The sequence below is a fragment of the Anser brachyrhynchus genome, assembly GCF_964034855.1.
Source record: "Anser brachyrhynchus genome assembly, chromosome: 1".
NCBI classification, from domain to species: Eukaryota; Metazoa; Chordata; class Aves; order Anseriformes; family Anatidae; genus Anser; species Anser brachyrhynchus.
Window position 1 is genome coordinate 37,168,389 of NC_137694.1, and position 27,965 is coordinate 37,196,353.

The window sequence follows — 27,965 nt, forward strand, 5'->3', positions numbered from 1 at the left end:
GAAGAGACTGAAGAAACGTCCTCACAAGAATCTGCAGAGGAAGACTAGGATACCGCACCATGCAATTTCTACCTCATCAGCAGTTGGGTCTTTTGAAGGGAGAAGACACTGCCTTGACCACTTATTTTCTATTGCCATGGTCTTTCCACTTTTGCCTGGGGGAAAAAAAATCGCATAACCTTAAAAAGGATTTGACTAATCATCTTCTTTGTAATCCCTTCACGGTCCCAGGTTTAGTGAAAAACTGCTGTAACACAATTGGGACACAGATTAACGATGCAACTTTTAATTACTGTTTTCTTTTTTCTTAACCTACTAATAGTTTGTTTGAGCTGCTAAGTAAGGGTGACTGGGTCAAGAAGAGCTCCAAATCAGGTTTAAGTCATTCACTGCACTGCATATAAACAAGAAACTTGTAACATATTAATTATAATGGGCATTGAAATAGGAAAGGCTTGGTGTGTAACACTAGGCCTTGCAACACTTCCAGCAACCCACTCCCTACTTAGTGAACTCCCTGTTTTAGAACACCAAAGATAAGGGATAGATACTACTCTTTTTTTTTTTTTTTTTTTGTAACCTTCTTGTAGACTTGTACTTGATTTTTTAATTTTTTTTTAAGACTTACTGTTATTTCAGGAAAAAAAAATTGAAAGCTGATCTCTCACTTCATTCAGTTGGTAATCCGAAGAAAGAAAGCAACACGAAAAAGGTACTTTCATTTTGCAAAAGGGAAGAAAGACAAAGATACGTTGTATAGTTACAGATACAAACATATCAGCAGAAGTAGTAATAAACAAAACCAACAGCCCTCACCTTCTGGACGATAGGAAGTCCGACAGAGTCGGCTTTCTGTAGAGCCAGGCATTTTCTATGGAAACAGAAATGACTGGCACCAAACACTTAAGCCATTAATGACTAAGTCTTTATCAAGAAAAGTGTTTTAAAATTTATAGAAAGGTACCTTGAAATTAATACTGAATTTGTCTGAACAAAATAATCCAGATGTTTTAGTAGTTTCAACTAATTCCACTCACCCTGTACCAGGTTTCAAACAAAACGAATCTCTTCTCATTACTCATCAGTCATGATGTAAGAACCAACACCATGTACCTCAGCTAAGCTTGTGTATTACTTTAAGCAATGTATTTTGACATAGGATGGTTCACTGAGCACCTCTGTGCCGGTGGCGTTTCTCCATCTTTTCATTCAAAGCAGCACTTTTAGCAACAGATGCAATATTACCCCACTATTCAATACTACCTCTGATTTTTACAATTTACTCAACAGACTGATAAATACATGCTGCTATACACATTCAATGCAGGAAATTTTTACTGGGTAGATAATCACGAGTATCTGCATTTTCCCCTTATTTCTACTTCAACACTTAATTGCAGTTAAGGAAGCAATATCTTTATTGTGTTTCGGCATGACTATGTATTTTTCTTTCTCCTTTTTTTTTTTTAATGTACTTACCCTTTTCTCTGCTAGACTTCTGTGTAATGTACTGTTAACTTGAATATATTTTTGTACTGAATTGCTGATAGGTTTGTAAGGATAATTTTCTTCAATGACACTACATGACATAGAAAAAAAAATTTAGCTGTAATGTTTAAATATTACTGTCCAAGTTTGTACCTCAAATGAATTGTTTAAAGAAATGGACTAATTGATTGACAAAGACCTACCTCCAGACTTTAAATGGAATGAACTTGTTACTTTCAGCATTAGTTTTGAGACGTTTGAAACAGTTAGGACTGCAACTAATCCCTAATTCAAAACTATTTTTGTAAAATAACTTGGGGAAAATGAACACGTTTTAAATTACTTTCATATTAAAAAAAAAAAAATGAACAAAAAAAAACCTTCAAAGAAACTTGAAGCTTTGTAGGTGGGAAGCAACAAGCTCAGCTTTTGCATAATGCAATCACGAATATGTGTTTAAAAAAATAATTAGTAGATTGTAAGAAAATACTTGACAAGTATTTTCATGTATTTTACACAAATGTGATTTTGTAATATGTTTCAGCCAGATTTATTTTAAATGCTTCTTATGTAGAGGTTTTTTATTCTCCTCTCACTCTTTTTTTTCCCCTATTTTTTTCCTCTTTCTCTCTTCCTATTTCATTTTCTCTCCTTCTGTTTAATTTCCCTTCTTCCTCTCCTAGTCAGTACTTTGTAACATTGTATTAATAACTGGGCCAGGGGTAGGTTCTCAGGAAGGCATCTGTTGGTATGGCTTTATTAGCAAGCCAAACGCAGTTAAAGGTAACTACTTGCTGGCTTCTTCCAAGAGGCAGTGTCAAGAACTGCGGACCTCCTCAAAAGACTGCAGAGGGTTCATTGTCGGAGATCGCTGAGAAAGAGCTGATCGGAGTGTTAAAATGAGACACGTTGATATTAAGTGAATGGGAAATAATCCCAGCTATGCAGTAGCTCTAGCAGGCCAAATCCAGCGTCATTTGAAGTCAGTAGAAGGAATTCTGCTGACTTCAAAGGGCATCGAATCGAGCCTTAGCAAATCCCTTTTTATTTTTTATTTTTTGCGTTTTTTTGAAACCACAGTATTCAGCGGATGACACAGAAATAATCGCTCTGTGTGTGTCACACTTCAACCTCCGAGAGACTTACCACTCTGATGAACTGAATCTTGTATTTTCTATATATTGTAGTACAATCAAAACACATTACTACCTCTTAGGGCCTACTATACCTCATTTTTTCAGACTGAAAAATTGCATGTGGCCATTGAATCAGTGAGAACATCATAAAATTTTTTATATATATAGTTTATTTTTGTGGGAGATAAATTTTATACGACTGTTCTTTGCTGTCAATTGGTCACTGCTAACTAAGACTGGACATTTAACTCTTCTACCATTTCTGCAAGAGAGGTGTGTTTGCAGGAAAAAGAAAAAAAACGCTTCAAGATGTTTAACTACAGTTTACTTTTCCTTTTGAGTGTCTTCTAACTTTTCGCTTTGTTCTTTGTGTAGAGTTGCTGTCTACGATTGTACTTTGAATCGCTTGCTTGTTGAAAATGTTCCTTTAATGGATTATCACAGTCTGTTCAGCACAATAAACATCATAGCCTCTGTGATCCCCATGTCGTTTGATTCTTAGACTTTTGTCACAGTTCCATAAAATGAGTAATAAAGTTTGGTCACAGTGACCAAATTTGTAAAAGCTTTGCATACAAGTAGTCTTCTTTGTCCCAGGACCATAGGCACGTGTCTGAGAAGAGCATTTGCTGTCAGGGGGCCCCAGGGTGGGCACTCAGCAGGGGGACGCGCTACATGTGTCCCCTCAAGGAGAAGCACTCATTCCCAGCATGGGGATCACCGTGCATGGGGAGCAGAGGTGCCACCAGCCGGACAGAGGCACCACAGCATGGGTGAGGCTGACGTGGGTTTTGTTACCCGGCCCTGGACCTGCCTGGGGGGTCTGCCGAGTTTAGGGGCCTTCTCCTCTGTTTAGGCCAGGTCATGGTTTGCATCCAAGACAGCTTACGGAGTTTACGTTATGCAGCCATTAGGTTAAAAATAGGGATGGAGGAGTGCAAGCTGCGGTAAATCCCTCCTTCATGGAGGCAGCAGGTGGGCACATGCTCACCCTCCTTCCTTGGGGCACTTGGGGTCTGTCTCTAGCTGCCCTGGGGCCATTATGAGGAGGTGGCATGAAGCCTGACCTCACCCTTAGGCACGTCCTTCGGCTGAGAGCTGCTACAGGTGTGCAGACAAGCCTAAATCCCTAACACTCTTCTATGGAGCGCCAGGGAAGTGCTTTGCCATCTGAGCTTGCACAAAAAGTTAGCAGTATCAGAGCAGCAGGGCTTCTCAGCGCACCTAGATGCCTGTTTTCCACATCCCAGACAGTCCAGGTGGGAAGGAGACACTTGGGTACTCAGATCAGCTGGGACAGGGATGTGGCTGGGTGTCGCCTGGGACACAGCTTAGATGTTTAGCAAACTATGCTAGAACTTAGACCCCATAGTTGTCGCAGGTGGGTTGTGCTGGTTTCTTCTGGTTTCCCCACTTCATTTGCTCTTCCATGGTCCCATGGCCTCTTACAGTGGGATTTAAAGATCATGGTGCATGTCCATTCATTCATATTTGCAACCATGCCCCTGTCACCTAAGGTGGTTGTTCAGGTTTTAATTCCTCAGATATTTAGTTTAACACATTCCTTGTGCTCACTCATTTGCAAACTATCCACCTAATCTGTTTTGGCCTAGTAACCTCTGCTCTCCCAAGGGCTTTATGGCATGTTCCCTTTGGACTTGGTTACTCGTAAAATAGCCAAAATACAATCACAAAATGTGTGTTAAGTAGTAACACACATTCAGTCCTGAGTCAGAGACGTGAGTAATTGCATTCCTCGTGTTATGTATCCTCTTCTCCTTTCCTTTCTCACCCAGCTCGGTGGTAGGAAAGGATCATTCCACCTCTCAGTCTTCCTGGTGGTCTTCTTCCCTGGGCTTGCCATCGCTTAGCTCTTCCTGTTATTTTATCTGATGTGATGCTCCAGCTGTAACCCGCCCACCTGACGGATCAGCCAAGTGGCTGAACTTCTGCTACCCTGTGCTCAACTCCCCTCTACTTATTAATCATTCCTCCAGTTTTCTTCACTCCCACTTCCCTTCTTGGGGCATCTTCCAATAAACTTTTGCACGCTTTTATGCCACAGTGGGACTATTTGTATGTATAAAACCAATTGGCTTCTGCTGGATCGAGGCCTGTGTTTGTCTAACATCCAAGGCCGCTCTATCCAAAATGCCTGTGGCAAGGGTCATATTAAGTTTCTGCTTTAGCTTTCCACTCCCATCACATCACAGTCACACAGAGACAGGGAATTACTGAAAGCTGGTGCTGCCAGTGCCTTGCACAGCAATTTAATTGTCCATAGCTTTATTTTAAACCAAAACATCTGCTCCGGTCGTCATTAGAGACAGGATCCAACACAATGGCTACAACGTGTTCCTCCGATCACAAGACAGGAGTCAGATTTGTCACACATCAAACTTCACCTGGAGCCTGAATGAAGTAATGTTTCCCACCCTGACACCTTTGCATACTTGGATGCAGAATTTCTCTCTCAGAGAATTCATCCTTCTTAACCTCCCACCATCTTCCTTATCACATTATTTTTCAAACATACAGAGAGGCTTAAACACACAGCCTTTAGTACAAATGAAGGTCCAGTTGCTCTATGCTTTCCTGATTCAGAGAAAACACCAATTGAAGCTTCATTACATTTACTTGCTCAGCTGAACCAATGCTTTCCACTGTGTATTATTTCTATTACCTGAAAAATATGGGCATCCTCTCTGCCTGGATGTTTCATAGCCAGCACGGTTATCAGTGTGGGTTGGTGCTGTGCTCCTGACGAGCCACGGGCTGTGTGCCTTGCTAGGGGACACGAGTGGTGTCTCCTTACCCCTTCCCACCCCAGCTGGCTCGCAGGCACAGGCCAAGCGAAGCCACCCCATGCTTGCCCTCCACCTTGCTCCTGGGCATCTCGTGTGTGGCTCCTGCTCCAGTGGAGCTGCTGCTCCAACTGCCCGCACAGCCTTCAGTCGGTGAGATGAGCTCTGCTGTCACTCTTACCCTCCAGGCTGATTCACTTCCATGTGACAGCAAGGTTTAACTTGTTCTCTTCACACCTTTGTTTTCCCTTTGCCACCTAAACAACCTCTGGGCTACTGGGTACTTTTGTCGTTTCTTTCCTTCCCACCTGTGATTTCATGCTTTTCCCCCCACCTTTGCTAAGGGCTAGCTATTATTGCCCCAGACTTCCAGTGCACTTGTTCCAGCTTTCAAGAAAAATAAGGAATCTTCCCGCAATGAACCTCTTCTGAAGATACGTGAATGCAATTACAATTAGCCTGAAGATAACAGTCCAATGTGGTATCATTTTAAGTAGGAAGCAATCCAACTATTTGCACTCCCAATAAGGCTGCAGATGGTTGTGCCCCAAACCTGCAGCACCGGATTATCATCAGCTTTCATCTGTTAGCAAAAGGGGAAATTGAAACACTAGGAGATAAGAGATAAGTCTTCAACAATGCTTTCCTACTAAGATGGAGATAATTAAGCACAGTTAAAAACCTCAGCATTGTCATATAAAGGAGGAGCTTTACATTGTCAACAATGGCTAGGGTAGAACTGGAGCAGGAATCCAAACATAAGCTACATTAAGGCACACTATTAAAATAATCAGAGAAAGAAAATAGCAAATGAAAGCTGGGTGGATCTGAAAAACCAATGGCAAGCAGAAACATTAATTAGCCAGAGAGGAAACTTAGCAAAGGCAGAAGACCCGTCAAAAAAACAGGATTACATTACATTACATATGAATGTCAGCTACAAAATATTATGTAGGACCACCAAAGATTATGATTTTAATCATAAGGTTTTTTAATTCAGAAAATCCATTAAGTATATATAGTCCCTTAAGGCATTTTATTCTTAGTTCAGGGAGTAGGCAGAAAAATAAGCACATTTTTTATTGCATTGGAACACATTTACCATAAAACCATAGTTTTAGCAATATCACATAATAAAATCTAAAATTTAAATCAACATTTGAAAACAAATCAGCTCAGCAGATGCATAGAAGGAGTTATGTTGGCCCTGCATAACTGCAGAGTACTGTCTTTAAAGCTACATCATGGCCTAAGATAGGGCTTTTATGAGGCCTGACATGCTCTGGAGGTGTTTACAATGAATTACCACTCCCAGACTGCAGCTGCGCTTGGGGCCAAGACAAATCAATCTCTATCTGAGGCACGGTTATAAGGCTGTTTTTGCCAAAGGTTCATAATGGGCTCGGATTGGGATGGTTTAGGTTTGGCGTTTATATCCTAACAAACACACAGTAATTTCAATGAAACCCAAGACATGGGGAATGTCACACACCGGCCTCTCCCCATGCAGTCCAGACTTTTGGTCTCCCACAGAAAAGCAGGACCACATACATCTGTCCATGTGTTACTGGCAACGCCGCCGAGATCCACCTCATTGTCCGGATAACTCCCCGTGTCTCAGAGGTCGACAAGTTGGTCAACAAGTCAATGTCGCCTTCCTTGTTTTTGAAGGGAGGAAGAGGTCTTGCCTTAAACAGCACCACGTGAGGCAAAGCCTGTGACAGAACTGGCATTTGAAGTGGCCATAAGGAAAACCCACCCTCACCTATGCAAACCTTCCGCAACCACGAGGCACGTGTGTCTTTAGGTATGGCCACGTATGGGAAATTACATGGTGGGACCATGACTGTGACTGCCTTCTAAGCACTTTAAAAATATATATATGTTTTAGATTTTTTCAGAGGTTTCTGGTGATTCTCCATCACATGTGCCTCTGGGTTTTTTTATAACACATTTGCACTCAGCAAAGTGTTATATCGAAATTACAACAGCACAGCAGTGACACAGCACAGGGTAGGAGACCAGAATAAATGTCACAAATAAAGAAATAAAATGACAGAAATAATGACAGAAAACAGAATAAATGACAGAATAAAATGACACAAAACACCTCGGTTTGGTTACGTGTATGTGTTGTATGAATGAAGTCCCCCCCTTTCTTAGCCAATACACACAATTAAGTGGAATAGTTCCCGATTTTGATAGGAAATAGGTTCAAGGAAGGAAAATAGGAAGTTTTCATTTCCTATGGAACACAGGAAGCATTCATAATCTTCTGTCTATCCCCTGTCCCCTAACAACTTCAAGGCTGTTTCCATTCTTTTCAGTAATTAGCCTTGACCTGGAAAAGACGACCTCTTTTATTGGCTTTTTCTCATGAAAGTTTCTTGTCCTAATATCAGCTTGTAGTGCACAGATTTACCTTTGTACTTCTCTGAACTTTACATTACAGGGAATCTCCAGGTCTTAAATACTCTCCTTGAACATGCAGACCTGACAGTAAGTGGTTGTGGCTAAGAAAAGGCTTTCCTGGTAACATCAAAAGCTGCAAAATTATGAGGCTAAATAGGCACAGATTGGGGTGCACACAAATGACAGAGGCAGTGGAGAATACACTGCCAAGGATTTGGATTAAATCTTACTGAAGTTGTTTGTGGCCATGACCATTAGCAATAATCAATCTCTTCCATGGAAGTAAAGACTGGCTACACCTGCAGCCTCCACTCAGTACACAGAAACTAGTGGAAGGTGCTTTATTGTAATTATATTAATTTATATATGGAAAAACAAACAAACAAACAAACAAAAAAGAAGCAGAGGAAGGAGCATACGATGATACAAATATCACTGGGGCTGTGGCCTAAGGAAAGCTTAGTGAGATCACTTTGGCCCAAATGCAAGCTAGAAAGCCCAAATCTGTGAGCAGAAAAGCTACATACAGGTCCTCGGTCCATTCCTGCTCTGCTCAGGAGACCAGACTCAGCATGTTCCTTACAAAGAAGCAGGCTTAGGCAAAGCAACACTTGACTCAATTTGTCTTTCTATACAAAACTACGTCCATGGCTCTGAATTGTGGCTAATTGTTTAGCTTGGAAAGGGGAAAGTGTTTGAAAACAGTCCCATGGACTTACGCAGAGTGAAGCAGACAGCATCCCAATATATCAGTATATCTGCAGGTCAGAACTGCTGCCCCTGCTCACAACCCCTATCTGAGATTAAAGACTGGTGGCACAGTGCTCTTTAAACACTTTGCCTCTCTTCTGCTCAAACACTTTGCAGAAATTCAGAGACTAATGTACAGCTCTTAATAAACTTAATATTCTGCTGTTTGGTTGAGCAAGATTGAGAGTTACTCAAAAAAATATATATATATTTAAAAATAAGAAGGAAACCATTGAGAAGTAGCTGCTCCTGACCTGCTCCACATTATCATGGCTCGTGCACTAGTACCTTTAATGCTCCAGAATGGAGGCACTTTGAAATACCCTTCCTGGCAAGATCAGGACTTTTCTGAAATGCATTTGAAAGCTTGCCAGGTGCTGTGCAGACTAAGAGCCTCGTTCTAGACCATGCTTATCATCCTGCCCCTGGGGCCAGAGGGAATTAGCACTTCACAGGATCTGGTCTTGAATTTGGCCTCACTTTAGTTCCTTCACTAAGGCTGCTGGACTGTATGCAGAGCGTTAAATTGGTTTACGTGAGGATTCCCTTTCACCCATTGTTGTGGGTTTCAGTAAAACTATCTGATGGTGACCAAGCAGAGAAAAGGAAACCTTCATCTGAGTAGCTTAGAAAGCACTTCACATTTTTGTAAGCTCAATGCACCTGCACCAGCCCCGCAGTTTTGTTGTGGGTGATTGAGATGTACGGACGTGACTTTATACCACCAAAAAGGTTATGCACAGAGATGCACGGCTACAGACACCTTGGCTGTGTGGTTCTCCTTGTTCCCTAATGACAAAAGTCCAAAGTCTTCTCTGCTCCAAGGGCACTGAGTCCCCCACTGACAGACCTCTGCTGTAATGTCAGCAAGGCAAGCCTTTGCAACAAACTCCTTTCCCTCACCATATGCACAAGAGCTGTTTGACAACATCAGTGAAATGAGCAGGTGCCCTTGTGGTCTGTCAAGGCACAGGGGATTGCTCTGAAGCAGCCACACTGTGATTTCAATGTGATTTCAAACACCCACAAGCACAGGAGGGCTGAGCCCAGGAAGCAGCACAGAGTAGTAAATAAAAAAGTAAACTTAAGTGTTTGGAGTCGATGAAAACTTAGTGTTTTTTCCAGATAATGACAAAAGAGTGGCCAAATTAAACTTCTTTTTCTTTTTTTTTTTTTTCTGCATTTATAATGGGATCTGTGTCACAAAGCTTTAGTCATTTAAAAGCTAGATGCATCATCTAAGGTCTCATCGGCCAGAGGCTAATTCACTCCTTCCTAAAATATGGGTCTAAGCTGGGTGGGATGAATCACTGATCCCTCCCCACTGACTGTTCAGGAAGCTGAGACAGTGATGTTAAACTAGCTTCAAAAAAATGCGAATTCTTGTCGTTTCCAATTACACTGCTGAGCTGAGATCTCCTACTCGTGAGCAATTGCTCTAATCATTGCTCTCCTCTTCCAGCTGTGTCTCCAAAATAAGATAAGCCAGTTGTCTTCATCACATGCACAGGGTAGGCACGTAAAATCCAGAGGAAGCTGCATGCTCTGAGCCCCAGTTTCACAGAAATATCAGATTGCAGACTATGAAAGGGACGGACTCAGCACAGACAGAGACATCCCCCTCTGAGCCAACACAACCTGCTGCCTGGAGCAGGCAGGCATTCCTATACCTGCCCCTGGAACACTGCTCATCAAATGCTAAGGTACTTTCAAACTTAAAGCTTAGAAGTATTTGTTCACACGCATCAGTCCCTTCTTCGATGCCCCAATTACATCAGAGGCACTAAGATAATACATGCTTTGAAATCCTGCTATCCAGTACTATTACATATCTGCAAGGAAAGCTGCTACTAATGAAGGAGTTGTTCGTTTGATCCAGTGGTCAGTGAGTGCATTTATATCAGAGACAGCAAGGACAGACATTTCAAATACGAGCCAGCAGTTTCTTTGAGACTTTGAAAGCTCATCAGCACTGCTCTTCCTGATTCAGAGCAGGTGATGGCATCAGGACATGGGGGACTGCAAGCCCAAACCTGACCAGATTCCCTCAGCTATAGATAATATCACAATTAAACATATTAAAACATGCCAGACACTTCCTGTGGTTCCTATTGCTTTGTTAAAGCCAATACTCGCTTCTACTAACGCTGCCACCAGGCTCAGTCCTGCTGCACCTGCTCTGCCCATGTTGGGTCCATTCTGAGTTAAAAACTACAGAATCAAGTCTTTGAATGGAGCCTGAACCTCCACACAGGCAGCGTAGTGAAAGGGCTGTAAAGGGAGGCTTTTGAATTATCATTGTCCGGAACGTGATGTCATAACAATAAAACAACATCAGGAAATGATAGAAATATGCTGTACCTTTTTTACTGTAAATCCTTTGTGTCAGATTCCCAGATGGTGTGAATCTGTGTAGCTCTGGGAAATCAATGAAAGCACTCTGCCGTACGCCACTGAAGGAGTCGGCCTATCGAACGCAGGCCAAAACACTTTCGGAGGATCCTTGATGGAAGGGTGGAGAGGGGAGATGTACACGAGCCGCAGAGGTAATATCTGACAGCACTTCCCCGGAGCTGGGGCAGGTGCTCCCAAGGCCCATCTGAGTGCCTAAATTAGATCCCACCAAAATCCAGGCAGAAGGCAAAGGCGTATTCTCATTATATGAGTATAAATCAGGAATGACCCTGCAGAAACCACAGTTACACTCATTTGAGCACAATATGTATGAGAAAAGATTCAAGACTTTTGAGGGCTTTTTTTTTTTTTTTTTTTGCATTCATGGGTTATACTAAACACGTTCATGCTGCCATAGATATCTCATGGGTTGTGGTATCTTCAAAACCCCCTGAAACATATGTTCTGCCTTCAAGCATTTTCATAGTCTGAGCCTGAACTCTGCAGAATACTCCACACTGGCTTTTACTACGTGGAGACAGTGCTTACTTCCCCATGTGGCATTAATTTCAATAGACGCTATCAATTCTGTATGAATCAAAAGCCTCATCTTCTCCCCAGCCTTGGGATGGTCGGGATTGAGAGGCTGCATGTCCCCAAAAGCAATAAACCACAGGCAACAGGGGTTTCTCTGCACACCCCTTCGAAAACATTTCGAAAACCGTCCTCGTTCATGCTCTCCAGCCCCAAAACCGTGTCTATGGGAAAGAAGGGGATGGCACTGACCCCGTGGCTGCAGCCCGTCCCCATGCTGCTGCCAGCACCGCACGCTGCCCCGGCACGGCATCGTGCTTCCACCTCTGCTGAATCATAACTTTACAGCCCTGCGAGATCACAAGAAACAAGCGCATATGGGAAAGAAAAGAAAGAAAAGAAAAATATGAACAGGAACACTAAAAGTAATATCTAACAACCAGCTATCACTTTCCAAATATTTTTCTTCTATTAATTTTAAGGGGGAAATCATTTGGTGGTAAATGGGGAATAAACTAAAACCATCTGCACCATGCTAGGCAGCTGTCAGAAAGCCAAGCAAGCTCTTTGGGTATATAGGCCTGATGTTTAAATCCACTGAAGCTATTCCAGCAGTGTCAAGCACACTGATGAGAGCACTTTCCGAGCACCGTCTGCGAGGGGCTGACTCTATTGTTATAGGGAGAATATTGCTAGGATTAGAAAGGTGCAGTAGAAAACCACTAAAGTGATGCAGGTTTGCAAGAAATGAATTGCGGAGGGAGATTAGTCATATGGCACACATCTATCCGAGAATAAAAGGAAACGAGGAGGGCAGAGAAGAGATCTCACGGGCTGATGGGAGAAGATGCCTAACACAGTGTGTAATTTAAAAACCAGAGGTCCAGACTTGAGTAGAAAGGGAGGGGAGCCGCCCATAAACCATCTGAGAAGAATGTCTTAATCCAAGAAGTAGTTAGCAGATAGCCTGATTGCTAACTTTGGTAGTTTGATCTAAGCGAGGAACACCACCACTGGTCCTGGAGGAGGGAAAGGCTTTTCAAAAAAGGAGTAAACTTAAGAGTATGTCCCATTCACTAGATTTCTGAGATAAGGTTAATGAGAAATTGGTTGATTTGTACTTCCTGAGTTTAAAAGTGCAGATCTCCATGGATCGTAACGTCCTGCCTGGCTGCTAATGTTAGTGTGTTAAATAAACACAGCTCCTCTTCTGAACATTAGGGTAATGCAACACGACTTCTCCAGGACAAATCTAAACTGTATTTTATTCATTTTATAGGATCAGCGATATCAGGGGAGGAAGGAAAAGGTTCGGCATTTATACTGCGAAGTACTGAAAACACTTCATCTGAAGATGTTGTAACTTTACTGGGGTGACCTGCAATTCAACTAGCGTAAATGCAGATATTATTGTCATCCGTGAATTTTATTTTATTTTTATCCTTCTGAGCAACCCTTGCAGCTAAAAATTCCAGAGAGTCAAAAAGGAAGTATTTTTTTTTAATTCATTTTAGATCTCCAGCCACTTCATTTCTCCTTGCTTGTACAGTTTGAGGACGAGCACATGAAAATCTCGAGCAGCCCTCCCTGTACCCCGTGTTGTTGCTGACAGCCCTGTTGGCACCCCTTCTTTCGGCAGGAAACGGCCTGAGGGGGAGGTGGCAGCCCTCCCATTGAGCTTTGTGGGCCTGAGTTTTACCCCTAATTCCCTGGCCAAAGCTTGAACTAAACACAGAGACTCATAATGAACTCTGCACATTTTGGATTACGCCTGTAGCCACAGACCCATCCACCCAGCTGGGCTGCGCCAAGGTGCTCGGCCCACAGAGGGATTCCCCTGCAGGCACCCAGCAGGCCAGGCCGCAGGGGAGAGATGGGGAGAAAATGGAGAGGGGAGTGAGGGAAACTGTGGAAGAAAGGAAGTGTGAGAGTGAGGGGAAGAGAAAATAAGTTAGATCTGAACATTTAGGAGTCAGAAGAGAAACATAAAGAAGGGTCTGAAGGAACGTGATGTTGAGGCCGCCCAGTCTCCTGAGGTTTAGGCACAAAGCCCTCTCCCCTGGTCATTTCCACCATTTTCCTGCTGCAGCTGAGCTGGCTGAAAATGCCTAACCCAACAGAAATCAGGGCACTGTCCCATGCTGCAGTTCAGGGGAAATGTGTGGAAATGTTCATGCGATCAGGAGCCAAGGGACCGGCGGCTGCAGGTGGGAAGGCAGCACTGAGCTCAGTGCCTGGGAGCAGTCGGGGCTGCCAGGGTCCCTCCTGCGTGGCTGAACATGACATCCCGGGCCCTGCAAGCAACCACCTTGCCATGGCCCACTACACCATCTAGAGAAGCCCTTCTTAGCCTGCATCTGCTCTAACTGTGTTTGAGTGCACCGACTCCTGGATGAATTCAGAGGGCTCGATTTTCTCCCCTGCTCCCCTTTGGAGACTCGTGGCGCTCCCCTGGGCAGCCCCTGTGAGCACACACAGCTGTGCACGCACCTGAAGTCACTGGTTGTGGCATCCTGCAAAATTCATGGCGACATCTCCAGACAGTCCCAACACTGGTGTTGTGCAAACCTGCTGAGCCTCACGGAGAGTGATAGACGTTCCAGTCTTTGTGAAGTAGACTGCAGCACTCAGCAGGAGGCAAAAATGTTTCTAGTAATTTCCAGAGGAAGGCTTCTAAACTCCAGAAAAGCAGTCCTTTCCTATTTCATCCTGTAGAGCCATCATGTGGAAAAGAGAAGTCTTTATTTTAAATGTTTCTTCCTTTCTTCAGCCCCTCTTTGACGGTGTGTTTCCCAGAAGAAGTGGTTGTCCCTGGGCCAGGAGCACTCTTTTAGCACCTATATTCCCTGGCTGACATTAGGTATTGCAACCAAATGAGGTTCTCGCATCTCTGGACAATGTGAGCAGCCAAAGCTGTGATCCAGGAAGGCCAAGAGCTGGCTTGCACAGCGCACAGTGAGGTCCTCCTAGACACGCTGTGCCTCAGCTGTCAGAGACCTGGGTCAAGCTTTGATTCAGAGGTTTTGGGATAGGATAAAAGTGGAAAAAAAACTTGCCTGAGCTCTCCTTTGGCCTTGCAGGGTGGCCAGTCTCTCTCCTGCATCTGCAAACAGTATCTCTTGTGAAGCTTGAACATAAAAATGCAAGAGCAACAGCTCTTCAGATCTGCACTGTAACATGCCAGGTTTACATTTTTACTTCCACTCTATTTGCTGCTAGCAAAAGAAAGTGAAGTTAGGAGAAAAGGATTAAACCGCAGGGTATAGGAAGAATAATATAGATACGGTGAACTTTTCTTCCTGGGTTTTATTAGTAAACTACAGCAAGCCCCGTTTAAGTGCTTACTGATGAGAAATAATCTTCCTGCTTTTAATTCTGTTCCTCTGAGCTGAGGACATATCAGCACTTGGGAAAACCATTAGTTCCACGCACAACTGTAATTTGTGGAGACCTGCAATAAAACCGTAATAATCTTGGATTATGGCAAATTGCTAACTCTCACCCTCATGCTCCATGGTCGGTTCCTACCCTGCAGTTACGGCAGGCAGGGACTTGTTTGTAGCCAAAGGATTTGTGCTTTTCTGAACCAGGAAAGCATTTAGAAAGACTTGCACGGACTTGCTGTGGCATTCTTGAAAACTTTTAAGACTCAAAGTACACAAAATCTCATTCATACTTTAAAGTGTGTAAAGCTTTGTAAAGTGTGATGCAATCTCTAACCAAAATCAGAACACCTTCTTCTACATTTGAAAGCATTTTTCCAAACCTTTGGGGAAGGGAACTTATTTTTCCAGTGGTGAGCAAATAAAGTACAATTCTCCTCCTAAGTGCTCCTAAAACAATTTTGTTACAGATCCATCATATTTCTTGAATAAAACTGTAAGCAAAGAAAACCTTTCTGTGGAGGTTTATGAGCATTTTTGTGAAGAACAAGTCAAACAAAAGATCAAAGCCATACATTGAGAAGAAAAAAAAATGTTAGAAAAAATAAAATAAAATTGAACAGCATGTTGTAGGTGGGAAATCTGTATGGGGCAATTTAGACAAACACTTTAATAGCTTCTTAATCAAAAATGAATTAGTCCATCCCAATAAGCACAGCCTATAAATATTAACATTTCAGCCTTATCGTAAATGCTGGTCTTGTAGTACTTCAGCAGCCACATCACTGAGTGGTTTGAAAGGCGGTGCAGTGCTTCGGCATTAACTACAAAACCCATCTGCTGAGTGCTGCTGGAATAAAGCAAATGCCTCCCAGTCTCGCCTGCAAGTTCTCCGGAGCTGGGTGATGGGAGATGAAATGCATCGTTAGCAGGGCCATCCGATACCTTGCGCTCGGGAGGGACCGACCAGCGGGGAGGTAAGGATCGGCTGCTGGATCGCAGCGCGAGGGCAGCGCTAGGGCTCGTGCCAGCAGAGCCGTCCCGGGGGGGTGCCAATGGAAGGGCACTGCGGGGTTGGGTCAACAGTCTCTGGTTTGTATTTCCTACAAAACGATAGTTGGGGAAACACGTATGGTATCCCACATGTGGAGGGTTAGGGTAAGCTGTCGGATGCCTTCCCCGGATGATTTAGGAGCCCGTGTTGCAAGCAAAGGCACTGATCTTTATGATCTCCAGTCACTGCCGGCAAGACCTCTCGCACACCCCATCCAAAACCCACACCCTCCCGGGATGAGTGCTAAGCTCAGCCAGACTCCTTTTTTTCAGAGCAGGAGAAACACCCTCCCTTTTCTCCACCCCGATGGCAGAGCGGCCGCCCTAGCCCCAGGGCTGCCCAGCACCTAGCCATGCACCCCCTGAAATGGGGCACACTGGGGGTCGGGTCCATCAGGAGGGCAGCAGTGTGGGGGTCAGCCACATTGGCATGGCTCTGGTGATGTGTACATGTCTAAATTGACTTGTCTAAATAGAGACTTGTCTAAATATGGCTCTGGCAGCAAAGCTATGGCATTCAGCTGGATGGAGGAACCATAGACTCAAGTCCGTAGATTATTCCTGGCTTTCCTCCCATGGTTCAATAATTTCTTAGCTTCTCCTCTGGACACTTTATAAATCCCGGTTTCAGTTCACACACACCTTCCCAACATCTTCTGCTGGATGGGACCAGCTCATGATACTGAAATGGCGGTGGTCCGACTCTCTTGTGCTGTTGGAAAGCCTCCACTAAGCTGTTCATAAAGTGATTGCTCTTCACGTACAACAACCATTCGATTGCCGAGTAGGTCCAGACTGAACGCATATTGAAGCAGCTAAACAGACACCAAATATGGCCAAGAAATGCTTGATCATAAATACGTCAGTTGTGGAATAGTCTCATAACAGTGTGGAATCCTAAAGTTTTGGGGAGAGGAAGGTTATACATGGTCTGGTTATTACGTTGTAAAGGAATTTCATTTCAACTGTTAAAAGGCAAAATAAATCATGTTTCTGGTGCTGCGAAAACAAGATTTTGAAACAAAAAAGGAGATCAGCATAGTATGGGATGAGAAGGGGATGAGAACACTGAGCCACACCAGAGCTGGTTTTAAAACATTTCCAGCTGAAGCAGTCCCATGCTGTTGCCTTAACTTGGCAATATGTGCAGAGAATGGCTTCCACCGAGGACTAAAGGCTGGTTACAGTCTGGCACCAAGCATGCTTGAAAGATCTGGGTAAACACGGTTAGTAACAGTTGATTCGGCAAGGCAGAGGGATACACTGAAACGTGCCCCATAAGTCCCACACAGCCCCCTATATTGTGCCAGGCTTTTGGGTCAGATGCTCACTGGCACAAGCCATCGGCCTGAAGACCAGCACGTTGCTGCTTCACCACAGGCCACTGGGTCTTTGCGGTGCTTGCTGCCGAGCCAGTGGGACTGCCCAGCGCAGCCAATGCCTTTATTGGGGACCACTATTTTTTAATATATTGTAACACTTGTAAAGCACTTTGCAACAATAAATCTTTTCATTATTTATGACATTTCCCCTTCCCTCTCTCTCAGTGCGATAATATACTTTTAAAATAAACATTATCATTTTATACCTTCATTAAAACGCCATATATGCTCTTCGACATCCCCAAGGCATTCGCTGGAATCATAACTGTAAACAGCATGTGACGTAAGAATCCCACCCCATAAAGCTTGTTCATAGACACTTCGCAGCATACGCCGTTTATTAGGGCTTCCATTAAAGGTATTACGTTGCCATACTTTGCAACCATAAAACACTAAATAATTTCAAAGGATTATTTGATAGGAGACTTCTGTTTTAAATGGAGCTTGGGTATATGTGGGAAATCACTGGCAAAAATGTACCTAATTGACCCATTGCTGTGTATGTCTTTTTCATTATCATTTCAGCTCCACAAGTCATAGCTTTTTCCCTAGTTTCACTACCTGGGTCAGCTTGACTGAATTTTTGATTGAAAAATTGTTCTACCTGCTGCTGCATATGCGCTGAATGGGATGCATGAGAAGAGCAGAGATGAACAGCCTGTCTGCAGTGCAGTGGTTGGCAGAGTAGGAGGAATGACAGAGGAGAAACACCTGTAATTAACCACCAGCACTGCTGCCAATGTTGCCCCCGTGTCAAAGTGTGGATTGTAGATCCCAGTTGCCCCAGAGAATTCAGTGGGGTCCCCTGGGACTAAAGTGGAGGAGAGATCCTGGCTCTACATCCACAGTAAACATCTAGAAAGCAACAAGTACGACAAAAGACTAGTGATGGGTTTGCTTGAAAAAATCTTAATTCAATTTTTTTTTTCAGTTAAAAAAGATAGCATATTTTCGTAAACACCACTGTGAAAAGAATTCCACCATTTTATCACCTGAAACAACAAACCCCTCAAACTCCAATTTTATTTCTTAATGAGTTGAATCTTGATGAAAGAGGCAAATCTTTCCATAACTAATCATTTTTAGAGATGGTCTGTTTAATACTATTTTGTTATTCAGACAGTTTTAGTCAGTTTTCCTCTTCATTATATCATTGTCAGAGATAAGCAGAAAGACAGGTAGACTCGCAAGTAAGTGCTAAATTATGCCCCCGGTTAGAATTAGAGCGCAAGATTGACTTTGATGCATTTGCTATTCTTGGGCTAAAGTAATTCTGAATATTATAAAACAGCAGTTTTATCTCAGCTTTCTGCTTTGTACCAAACAAAGCCCCAATATTACGGGATCGCAACTGAATAACTGAATACACATGGATAATTCCCCTGAATTCAATGGAATATGTATGTCTGGAGAGTAACTTGTGTATACAAGTGCTTGCAAATGGAGGTTTATGCTTTACAGTTCACTTGGCTAACAGACCCATCTTTCAACAAGATTTAATACCTCGTGCAGTTAATATTGTGACATTAAATCACATAATTTTATTCCCTTCCCTACTTCGGGGTGAAAGTATACATAACAGAAATGGAACAGAAATGCGGTGCATCACTGTCATTATTTTGCTGTATTGCAGAATTGCTCATCGTAAGCCAAGAGTTTCCTCATTTGCCATTGTTACAAAGTGTAACAGATGAATTTTGTGGCACTAAATCATGAGGGAAAATAAACAGCATTGAATTAGAAACCCAGGGCTTATTGCTGGCACCGAAACCAGCATTTCAGCAGACAATTAGCACATCTGATGTGTGCAGATCCAGATACATTCTCATCAGAAGCCAGTTCCAAAACAGCATGCTGCTCCAACAAAGGAAAGTTAGATACAGAGGAGACCCAGTTCTGGTCCCACTGTAACCGCTGGCAAACTCCCACAGTTTTCAGTAATCAACTAGATTGGGTCCAAAATGCAGACGTTAGATATACCATGAAAGAATGACTGTCTGGAATTTATTATGCAGTAGATATGCCACCAAACTGGAAATTTCACATAGGAAAAAAAATTGCATTGTGCTTTTAGCTTGGATAGGTTGGAAATGATGTAATAGAAGCATTATGATTTATAACAAATTTATGAGCTATGCAGGCAAGACGTTCTCCAGGGATATATGTGGTAAATGGAGAATACCAGTGGCAAATAGAATTTACATCAAAGCAATCCTGCAGACCTCAAACACTTATTACTCTATTCATGACCTTTGTTAGTACACAGAAGTAGAATGCAGCTTAACATAATGTTAACATTTACCTAAAATGAAACATTTCTGTTTAAATGGTTACTGAAAATGAGATGAAAACTTTACGTAAGCTACACAACATATATTTTTGACATTATGCACCATTAGTTGAAAGTGAGTTGCCTTTAAAGACCAATGTAAGTTTATTGAATCAATGCATGTACACGCAACGGGCTGTTTTTCTAATAAAAAACCTGTGGCACACCTCAGTGGGCATGATGTCCATCCAGCTGAGCCCAAGGTGCAATTGCAGACTCAGACAGGGTTTTGGCCTCATTTTTGTGGATGCTAACCCAGATAATAGAGCAGCATGTAATTCACAGCAAATGACAAACTCCTTCTGCAGAAATGCAGGTTTTTGTAATGCTGGCCACGACACAAAGTTACTTCTTGCCCCTGAAAGGGTGTGCGATGGACAGCAGCAGTCTCAGGGCAGTTCCCAGGGAGTTTTTCCAGCTATTTTGCAGTTATGTGTTACCAGACCTGGCCTATGAACAAATAAATTATGGCGATACTGGGTAGAACTCTTTGTGCCATATAGTAGAATCACAGAATCATTAAGGTTGGAAAAGACCTCCAAGATCATCTGGTCCAACCATCCCCCTACCACCAATGTCACCCACTAAGCCATGTCCCTAAGCACCATGTCCAACCTTCCCTTGAATACCCCCAGGGACAGTGATGCAGTGATGGTCACACAAGGCACCAACGTTTTTATCCAGACACGTGGCAAGAGATGTGCATGAGGGGATAAGGAGAGCAAGAGATAAAAGCCTTTCACTGACCCCCAGTGTCCAGGAGACCATGGCAGCTGCCAGGCTGGAGGGATCCCAGGTGTCCTACACAGATGGATACCTTGACTTGATGTTGAGCCATCCAGGATTCTTTTTTCGCTATGGATGACAGATGTTGTCCATCTTGCTTGTACAAGCTGGGCTTCCCCCATAAAATTCTCTAGAAATTCTGCTTCCTCTTCCCCTCTCCTGTTAAGTTTTCTAAATTAAGAGGTATTTCTTCTACCAGCAGTTGACTTGCAAAATGGTATTGGTGGATACCTTTTTCTAGGTGTGACCAGCAGAGCACATCTGAGAGTTAGCTTCCTGTGAGAATACTGCGAACTTCTAGATGTTGAATTATGTCAAAAAGAAAGTCAATAGAAATAAAACAAATGGACAGTGCTGCCAGCAGGTCAAAGGGGGTGATATTTCCTCTCTATTCAGCACCAATGAGGCAGCACCTGGAGTATCGTGTCCAGTTCTGGATATCACAAGAAAGGCATGGACATACTGGACAGAGTCCAAGGATGGGCCATGAAGATGAGAAAGGGAGTGGAGCACCTCCCACACAAAGAAAGGCTGTTCAGCCTGGAGAAAAGAAGGCTCAGGAGGGATCTTGTCAATGTCTATAAATACCAGAAGAGATGGTGCAAAAATGGAGCCAGGCTCTTTTCAGCGGTGCCCATTGTCAGGACAAGAGGCAAAGGGCACAAAGTGGAGCAGAGGAGGTTTCTGTGCTGTATAGATAGCTGAGCCCTCCACAGGCTGCCCAGAGAGGTTGTGGGTTCTCCTCTTTGAGGATCTTCAAAAGGTCTGGGTGGCACTGCATGAGTAGTGGGACGACAAGATAACCTCCAGAGATCCCTTCCAACCCCAACCACTCTGTAATTCTGTGACAACCCTGATGCCACACTTCTTCCAGTGACCCCACCAGAATCTTATGAGTTCCAGCCTCTTCTAAAGCCCTTGAGGACTCATTGAGCTTTTAAAACACCGATTCTTTTACATATCTACATCTATCTTAAAGTCTGTTTATCTTTGTGTTTATGCATCTTATCTCTGTGAGCATAAATAAATCACTTTTGGCTCCTACATGGGGAAGAGTGAAGAGGGGTAATGACAGGCAGTCCCAGACCTCTTAACTTTTGATAGAGGTGAATATATTTTAAAGTTAGGTATCCTGTGTCCATCAATATCAGCAGAACTCAACTGTTTCTCAGCAGCTGGGACATAGCGAAGGATGTCTGCCTGGATTACTGAAGCTGTTTTGCATGGAACAAAATTAAAAGACGTGCTAAGCCTTTCACATGGAAGTGGCAATGCATGGTCAGAGAATTAAATTTTCTGACCAAAAAAAAATAATAATAATAATTCAAAAGAGATGTGTTTATTATTCTGAAGCTTCCTGGTGTTTCCCTGAAAACCAGAAAAATGGAACATTGAAAACTACATCCTCCCCTACACCTCTAAGTTGCATTTTCCCCCAAAACTTGAAATGCACTCTGCAAGAAAGTTACACACATTTTTCAGCAGGACCTTTTTGATCAGCTTTCACAGAAAACCTATGATGTTTCATTTTGACCACACATGGCAAATGAAACGAACTCTAAGAAGTTTTATTCATCCTCAAATCCTGTAGACCTGCTTCAGACTGTGAATTCCCCCTTCTTAATGGAGTGGAGTAGCAGAAAGAGCCATACAGTCAGTCAGTGTCTCCAGGAGCTGGGCGCACCACCCTGGGGCACAGGAATTGCAAGAAATTGGTTTGGAGCATCCAACCCAGATCGCTCAGTCCAAAGGACAACCGTCTGAGTGGTTTATTCCACCACGATTGCTCCTGCCATTCTTTTAATATTCAGTCACCCAGCAGGAGACTGAATAGTTTTTAAGCCTTCATGAAAACAATGGTATATTTATCTCAGATTTAATCAACAAAGGAAAAGAAGGATGCTACAAGGGTAAGCTATTCAAACGTAAGTGTAATGTTGGATGTCAAACAATAGCATATTGTAAGTAATACCAAAAAAGGTTTACTCCTATAGCAACATTTAGGGAAAACATATGATAACAATAAAAATGATTTCCACAACCTTTTCACCACTTGTTCCATGTGGGAATGATAACTGATACTCCTGCTCTACATTTTTAAAGAAATATTCCTCACAAATAATACATTACAAGCTTTGTGTACTGAGCCTCTATTGCGCGTGTGTTCTCAGTTATTACTTTTCTGGAACATGAATTGTATTATGAACACCAGTGTGTAAACTCCACTTGGGCTCATTTAAAGCCATTTCAAGGGGCTGTTTCTAGCCCTGAATTCTACCAGAATTAAGGGAATGGTTTGGTTTTGAGTCATCTTCCCCTAGTTGCCATTTAAGCATAAATATTCCAATTTGTTCTTTTTTAAATCAACACCGGATGAGACCATTAAATAATATACATTCGTTAAACAGATCGTGGTTATGATCTGCATCAAGGCACTGCCAAGAACATATATATATGTATTATTGCTCAGTTCTGTGCTCTGGCTTGCATTTTTAAGCCTGCGTCAATTCATAGCCATAGTCTTGCAGCCAGAAGAAAGTGGATGAGCACTGGATTTTTATTAAGAGGATTCCTCCAGCGGCAAGACACATGCCTTGATCAGTAGGCTCAACAAACAGAAATGTTACATACAGTGTCTTGCATTTCCACGCTTTTCATCAGAGGACCACAAAACCTTTTGCAAACTCTGATTACGTCAGTCGTGCTACAACCCTCAGAAGAGGTAAAAGCATACAATGGCTTTGGTGCAGATGGCTAAACCGACGCAAAGAGAGCTTCAGGGCGTGATTATATGAGCTGCGATCACACCTTTGATGGCAGTATGGACGTAAAGACTTGCTCCAGATCACGCAGTCAAACTGTGGCAAAGCCTGACACGAAATCAACAGCAACTCCTTTGTTCTAGTCTGGCCTCCTTGGGCTGGGTTTCATTACGCTGCTTTCCTCATATCCCTTTCTCTTAAATACTGGACTAGATCAGACAATGAGATTTTTATGAAATGTAAAGTCTTCTTCTCAACTCCCTAAATCATTTTTAAAAGAGGCAGGGTTCAGTGATCATATCTTGTGTTACTAGCCTGCCCTCACATTTCAATTATCAAGGCTGTTGTTTCCTTCTGCTTGTCCCTGTATTTCATGTTGCTGAAAACAGCTTTTAAAAATGAGATTTTGCCTACACAAAAGCAGTAATTTCAGCAGAGCGGAGAAGCACAAACACAGAAAGAAGTGGTATTTTACTCCTCCACTTTTCTCTTCTCTTCATGTCTCTCACAGCTATACCCAGGTTTATCTGAGGATAGAAAATGTGAAGAAGCTCAGAGTTTGTTGCTGCAACATTGCTTGTTACGTTCACTTTTTTATTTAAGATTTTGAGCTTCAAATCAAAACCACACATTTTCAAGTGGCCAGATCTAAGTGCCCCTTAGCCCTTCCCAGTCTAAGGTAGTCTGGCAAAAGAATCTCCTTCACCCTAGACTATTTTTACTGGTTTATTTTGAAATTTAAAGTTGATAAAGCGTCAATTTTTCTTCTACTGTAAATCAATATACTCCAGTCTTTGGAATTAACTCTAAATTGTTGGTCTGGACATGAACTTCACAGTGAGTCCCTCCTCTATCCTGGCTGACATTTTCCCATTAATTTCTTTTTCCCTTTCATCCATTCATTGGCTGATGAGCCTATAAATACACTTCATCTGCTTTTACTTTGCTTTTTAAGCATAAACCAATACTGAACACGTTGACTTGATTATGTCCAGAGGCAAAAGCCTTGCATGTTTCTTAAGTCACAGCAACAGCTTGAAACTTGACTTTCTGTTCCTTCTGTCCGTGAGGATAATCAATGGGTCACCTCCTCATACACCCAGAGTAAATAGCGCCACGCAGAAGAAATGCCATCTCTGAAAAGTGACAAACACCGCCACTAACAGCCAAACTGAGCAGGAAAGCAGCAAATAGTGACCAGGTGCTCTCCTGCTCCCTGCCCTGGTGCAGAAGTTTTCTTCCCGGCCCCCGCAGCAGACCTCTGCCCTCCCTAATTCCTAACGTTATATAGCAGCCATTTCTTTCTGGGAGGTGCTGTCAATTTTACCCACAGCCGGTCCGTGCACTGACATCCCTACCTAAATCAACGCTTCCTTCCTCTAACCTTAGTTTCCAGGCATACCTCTTCAATAGAGCCACTTGCCTCAATTCATGTGGAGGGTTAAAACCCCTGTAAGGATCCCAAGGAATTTTTTCCACGTATAACTGTTCTCTGGTGGCACAGGCTCAGTGATTTTTAAAAGGTGCAGTTGTTGGTGTCTTTAAGCTTTTGTGCATCTGCCTGACAAGACCACCATGGGCTCAGCTTGAACAGCGGCCATGGCCGTGTCCTGCCTGTGGCCGTCTTGCCTGGAGCTGGTCTTGCAGTCACTCCCCGGGGTAGATAACACCCTGTGTGGGCAGCCCATGGTCAAGGAGCTCATGGGGGTGGCAAAGCAGAAGGGCATGGGGTCCTCTCCCTTGCAGGAGTTGGCTCCTACATGCAGACACGAATCCATGCTACGTAAGACCCATAGCTCGAAATTGCTGAAATTGAGATGTTTGAAAGAGCCAAATTAAGAAAATGTTAGATATGCCCATCTGTCATAGCTGCTCTCCACAGGAGGGCAGTGACAAAGAGCAGAGGCCAGGCTGGAGGGATAACCCTTGCCTGGCACAAAGTCACACCAGAATGGCACGCCATGACAAGCTGGTTGAATATGGCAGGCATCGGAAACAAAAGGCATATCCTGCGTTGTGTTATCACAAGGTCTTCTTTTTCTTGTCTCGCTCCTGAAATGTTTTCAAAGGAAGAATCATTAGGAAGCAGCTGCCCTGAAACAAGAAATGTAAAAGCTGTAGTACATTATTCATAAGAATTCCAGATAAGAATCTGATCGTAAAAAGTGGTTCACTTCTGACATCGATTAAAATTACATTTTGCATTACATCTTGCATTACATTTACATACATTAAAATTACATTTTGCATTATCTTTGCTTTCCCAGATGGTTTAGCAGATTTAAAACCTTCAAAGAAGTTAAGTTTCTTGCTAGCAAACATATTGCAACAAGCTTGATCAAATGATAGCTGTGATTCTTAACGCAAGTATCACAGCAAAAATAACATTCCTCCTATATTAGTAATTACAGGAAGAGAAATTGATCCAAATCCCAGAGAAATCACACCTACTTTATCACTGGTTATGAGGGCCTTGGGATTAGGCCCTCAAGCCGTATAAAGTCCCAGCCCTGTGCAACGTACACATCAGAAAAGAAAGATGAATGATTATAACCCATCACCAAATGAGGTTTCCCATAAAAAGTAGCAATCAGCCTACATGACAGCAGCAATGCCACGTGCTGCTGGAATAACAGGATGCAAAACATCCTCTGGAAAGTGTGCAAGTGCTCCTTCTCTGTTGTGAGCTTGGCAGTGTGTGTTTAAGCTGCTGCTGAGAGCTTTCCTGTAACTTTCATCAAAGGGGATATTGGGTCCTAGTTCAAGGAAATAATCTAAATCATGTCCCCTTTCAGACTACAAAACTGTAGTTGGTTTGGCTTTGTTTAAATTATATCACATGGTTTGTCATATTCTGATCATGCATGGCATAAAAATAATCTATTTATAATAAGCAAACAAATCCAAAGCAAGCGAGAAATGAGAAACTGGGCCGAACTCCTAGAAATGTTAAATAAATCCCTTGTTCTTCTTACCAAGTTTTCACATATTTCAACAGAAAAGGCATATGGAGTTGAGTCTCTCTAACAGAGAGCTTGGACTCTCTTCCCCCGGCCTCTGTACTGGAAGTTTTTTCTTCCAGTTGCTTGTCAGTATCTGTAGCACTGTGGCTTCCTTAGAAGAAACTTTCCAAGGGAAAAAGTACTAGGCTTGTACTATTTATCTACATTTTATTGTGTGTGAAGATAACTTTGAAACTTCCATAGCTTTTGTTGTTCCCTTCCATTCATGTGATCAATATAAATCTTAGTTAACTCAATTACAGCAGACCGAAGGGAAAACTGATGTCTTTTGCAGATAACAACAGGCCAGAATCTCTGTGGTCCCAAATTTCCATTCCCAGATTTCCCCCACTGGCACCCTTTTCCAGACATGTTCTTGCTGTCATGGCCAAGCGTGGCTGAATCCCCCCTTCCCTTGCTTGCATCCTACCCTGGTGAGAGGTCCCAACAGGGAGCTTCAGCTGTTCATGGGACATTGCCTTCACCTGCTAATCATTTGTTACTTTCTTCCTCTTCTTCTTCCTCCTTCCTCTTCTCCTTTACACCTGCCAGCCTTTTCCTGCCCTGTTCCGCAAGGTGCTCCTTCCTTTCCATTCAGCTACTTCTTTCCTAGGCAGGCGTCCCCCACCATCACAACAGCAGCACAGGGACAGCCACCACGCCCTGCATGCCACAGAGCATCTTTCTGGGAGAGCTCAGCTCATGTGAGAGCATAAGCATCTCTCCACTCACCCCTATGCTTACTACTCAGGCAGGCAATTTGGCCTTAATGCATCTGTATAGCATTTGCATGCCAGTACTGTGGTATAAGCAACGGCACTGTTCTTCAGCCATACAGAAATAGCACAAAAATCCCATGCGGAGAGCAAGAGCCAGTTAGTTCTCCCACAGACCAGACTCCCACTGGCCTCGGAGGGTGGGTGGAAACCAAGTCTGTGGAAAGATTAAAAACACAAAGCGCACAGTATCGATACGTTCTCGCAATAGACACGGGGCAGCGGTATGTCACCCAGCCCGTTATTTACAACTGCCTACGTGGCTGATTCGCGTCTCCCAAAAACTTATTGCCACGGCCTTGTTTTGAAAGGAATGCAGTGTCCCACTCCCCCGGCAGCTCCTGCCGGACCTCTCCTTGTCTCATTTATTAATTCATTCCCTGCCAAGAACAGCATGGTGATGTAATAACTAAATGTGCTTTGAAATCAACATGATATAAAGGACTTCTGCAAGGCTTCAGGCCGGCAAAGCACTTAAACACACGCGTGACTTTAAGCATGCAAGCGGTAGTCCCGTTGGTTTCAACAAAGCTACACATGTGCTTAAGTGCTTTGCTGGATCGGGGCCCACGCTTGACAGACAACTCAGGTTATGCCTTAGACAAAGAACCCCTTTGACACAGAATTTTGGAAGAAAAACACAAAGTTTCACATAATCCTTCGAACCGAGGGCAGAGCCAACGCTGAGCCCACTGAAGCTGATAGCAAACCTCCCATTGATTTCGATGAGGTTGGGCTTCTCCTCCTGTATCTGGAACCGGGCACATGTTGCAGCTGCTCTGTCATTCTGACCACAGGAAAAAAAAATACATTATTATTTTTTCTCCAGGAATTGAAAATAAAAATCACTGTTTTTTATTGGTTACAGGCCATGTATGTAGTAGCTGGTGTCTGTGCAGATTTTAGCTGTGTTATTCTTGCCGGAAAACCTAAAGAAGTGATTCTCTTGCCTACAAATATAGACCTGTCAAGGT

The 27,965-nt window shown here is 43.1% G+C and overlaps 1 protein-coding gene and 1 long non-coding RNA gene across 5 annotated transcripts in view; one reads left to right on the forward strand and one right to left on the reverse strand.

Moving 5' to 3' along the window:
- Nucleotides 1–1,867, forward strand: part of HMGA2 (high mobility group AT-hook 2) — a 114,490-nt gene extending 112,623 nt beyond the window's left edge. The window contains exon 5 of the mRNA XM_080583944.1: nucleotides 1–1,867. Within this exon, the coding sequence (XP_080440070.1) occupies nucleotides 1–48 (48 nt within the window). The 3' untranslated portion in view covers nucleotides 49–1,867.
- LOC308191499 overlaps nucleotides 1,444–27,965 on the reverse strand; it is a 48,614-nt gene continuing 22,092 nt past the window's right edge. For 2 of the 4 annotated variants that reach the window (XR_013948067.1, XR_013948068.1), the window contains exon 5: nucleotides 1,444–27,778. This is a non-coding gene — a long non-coding RNA (uncharacterized lncRNA). The remainder of the gene's footprint in view (nucleotides 27,779–27,965) is intronic. The other 2 variants (XR_013948065.1, XR_013948066.1) reach the window with 2 other exon arrangements.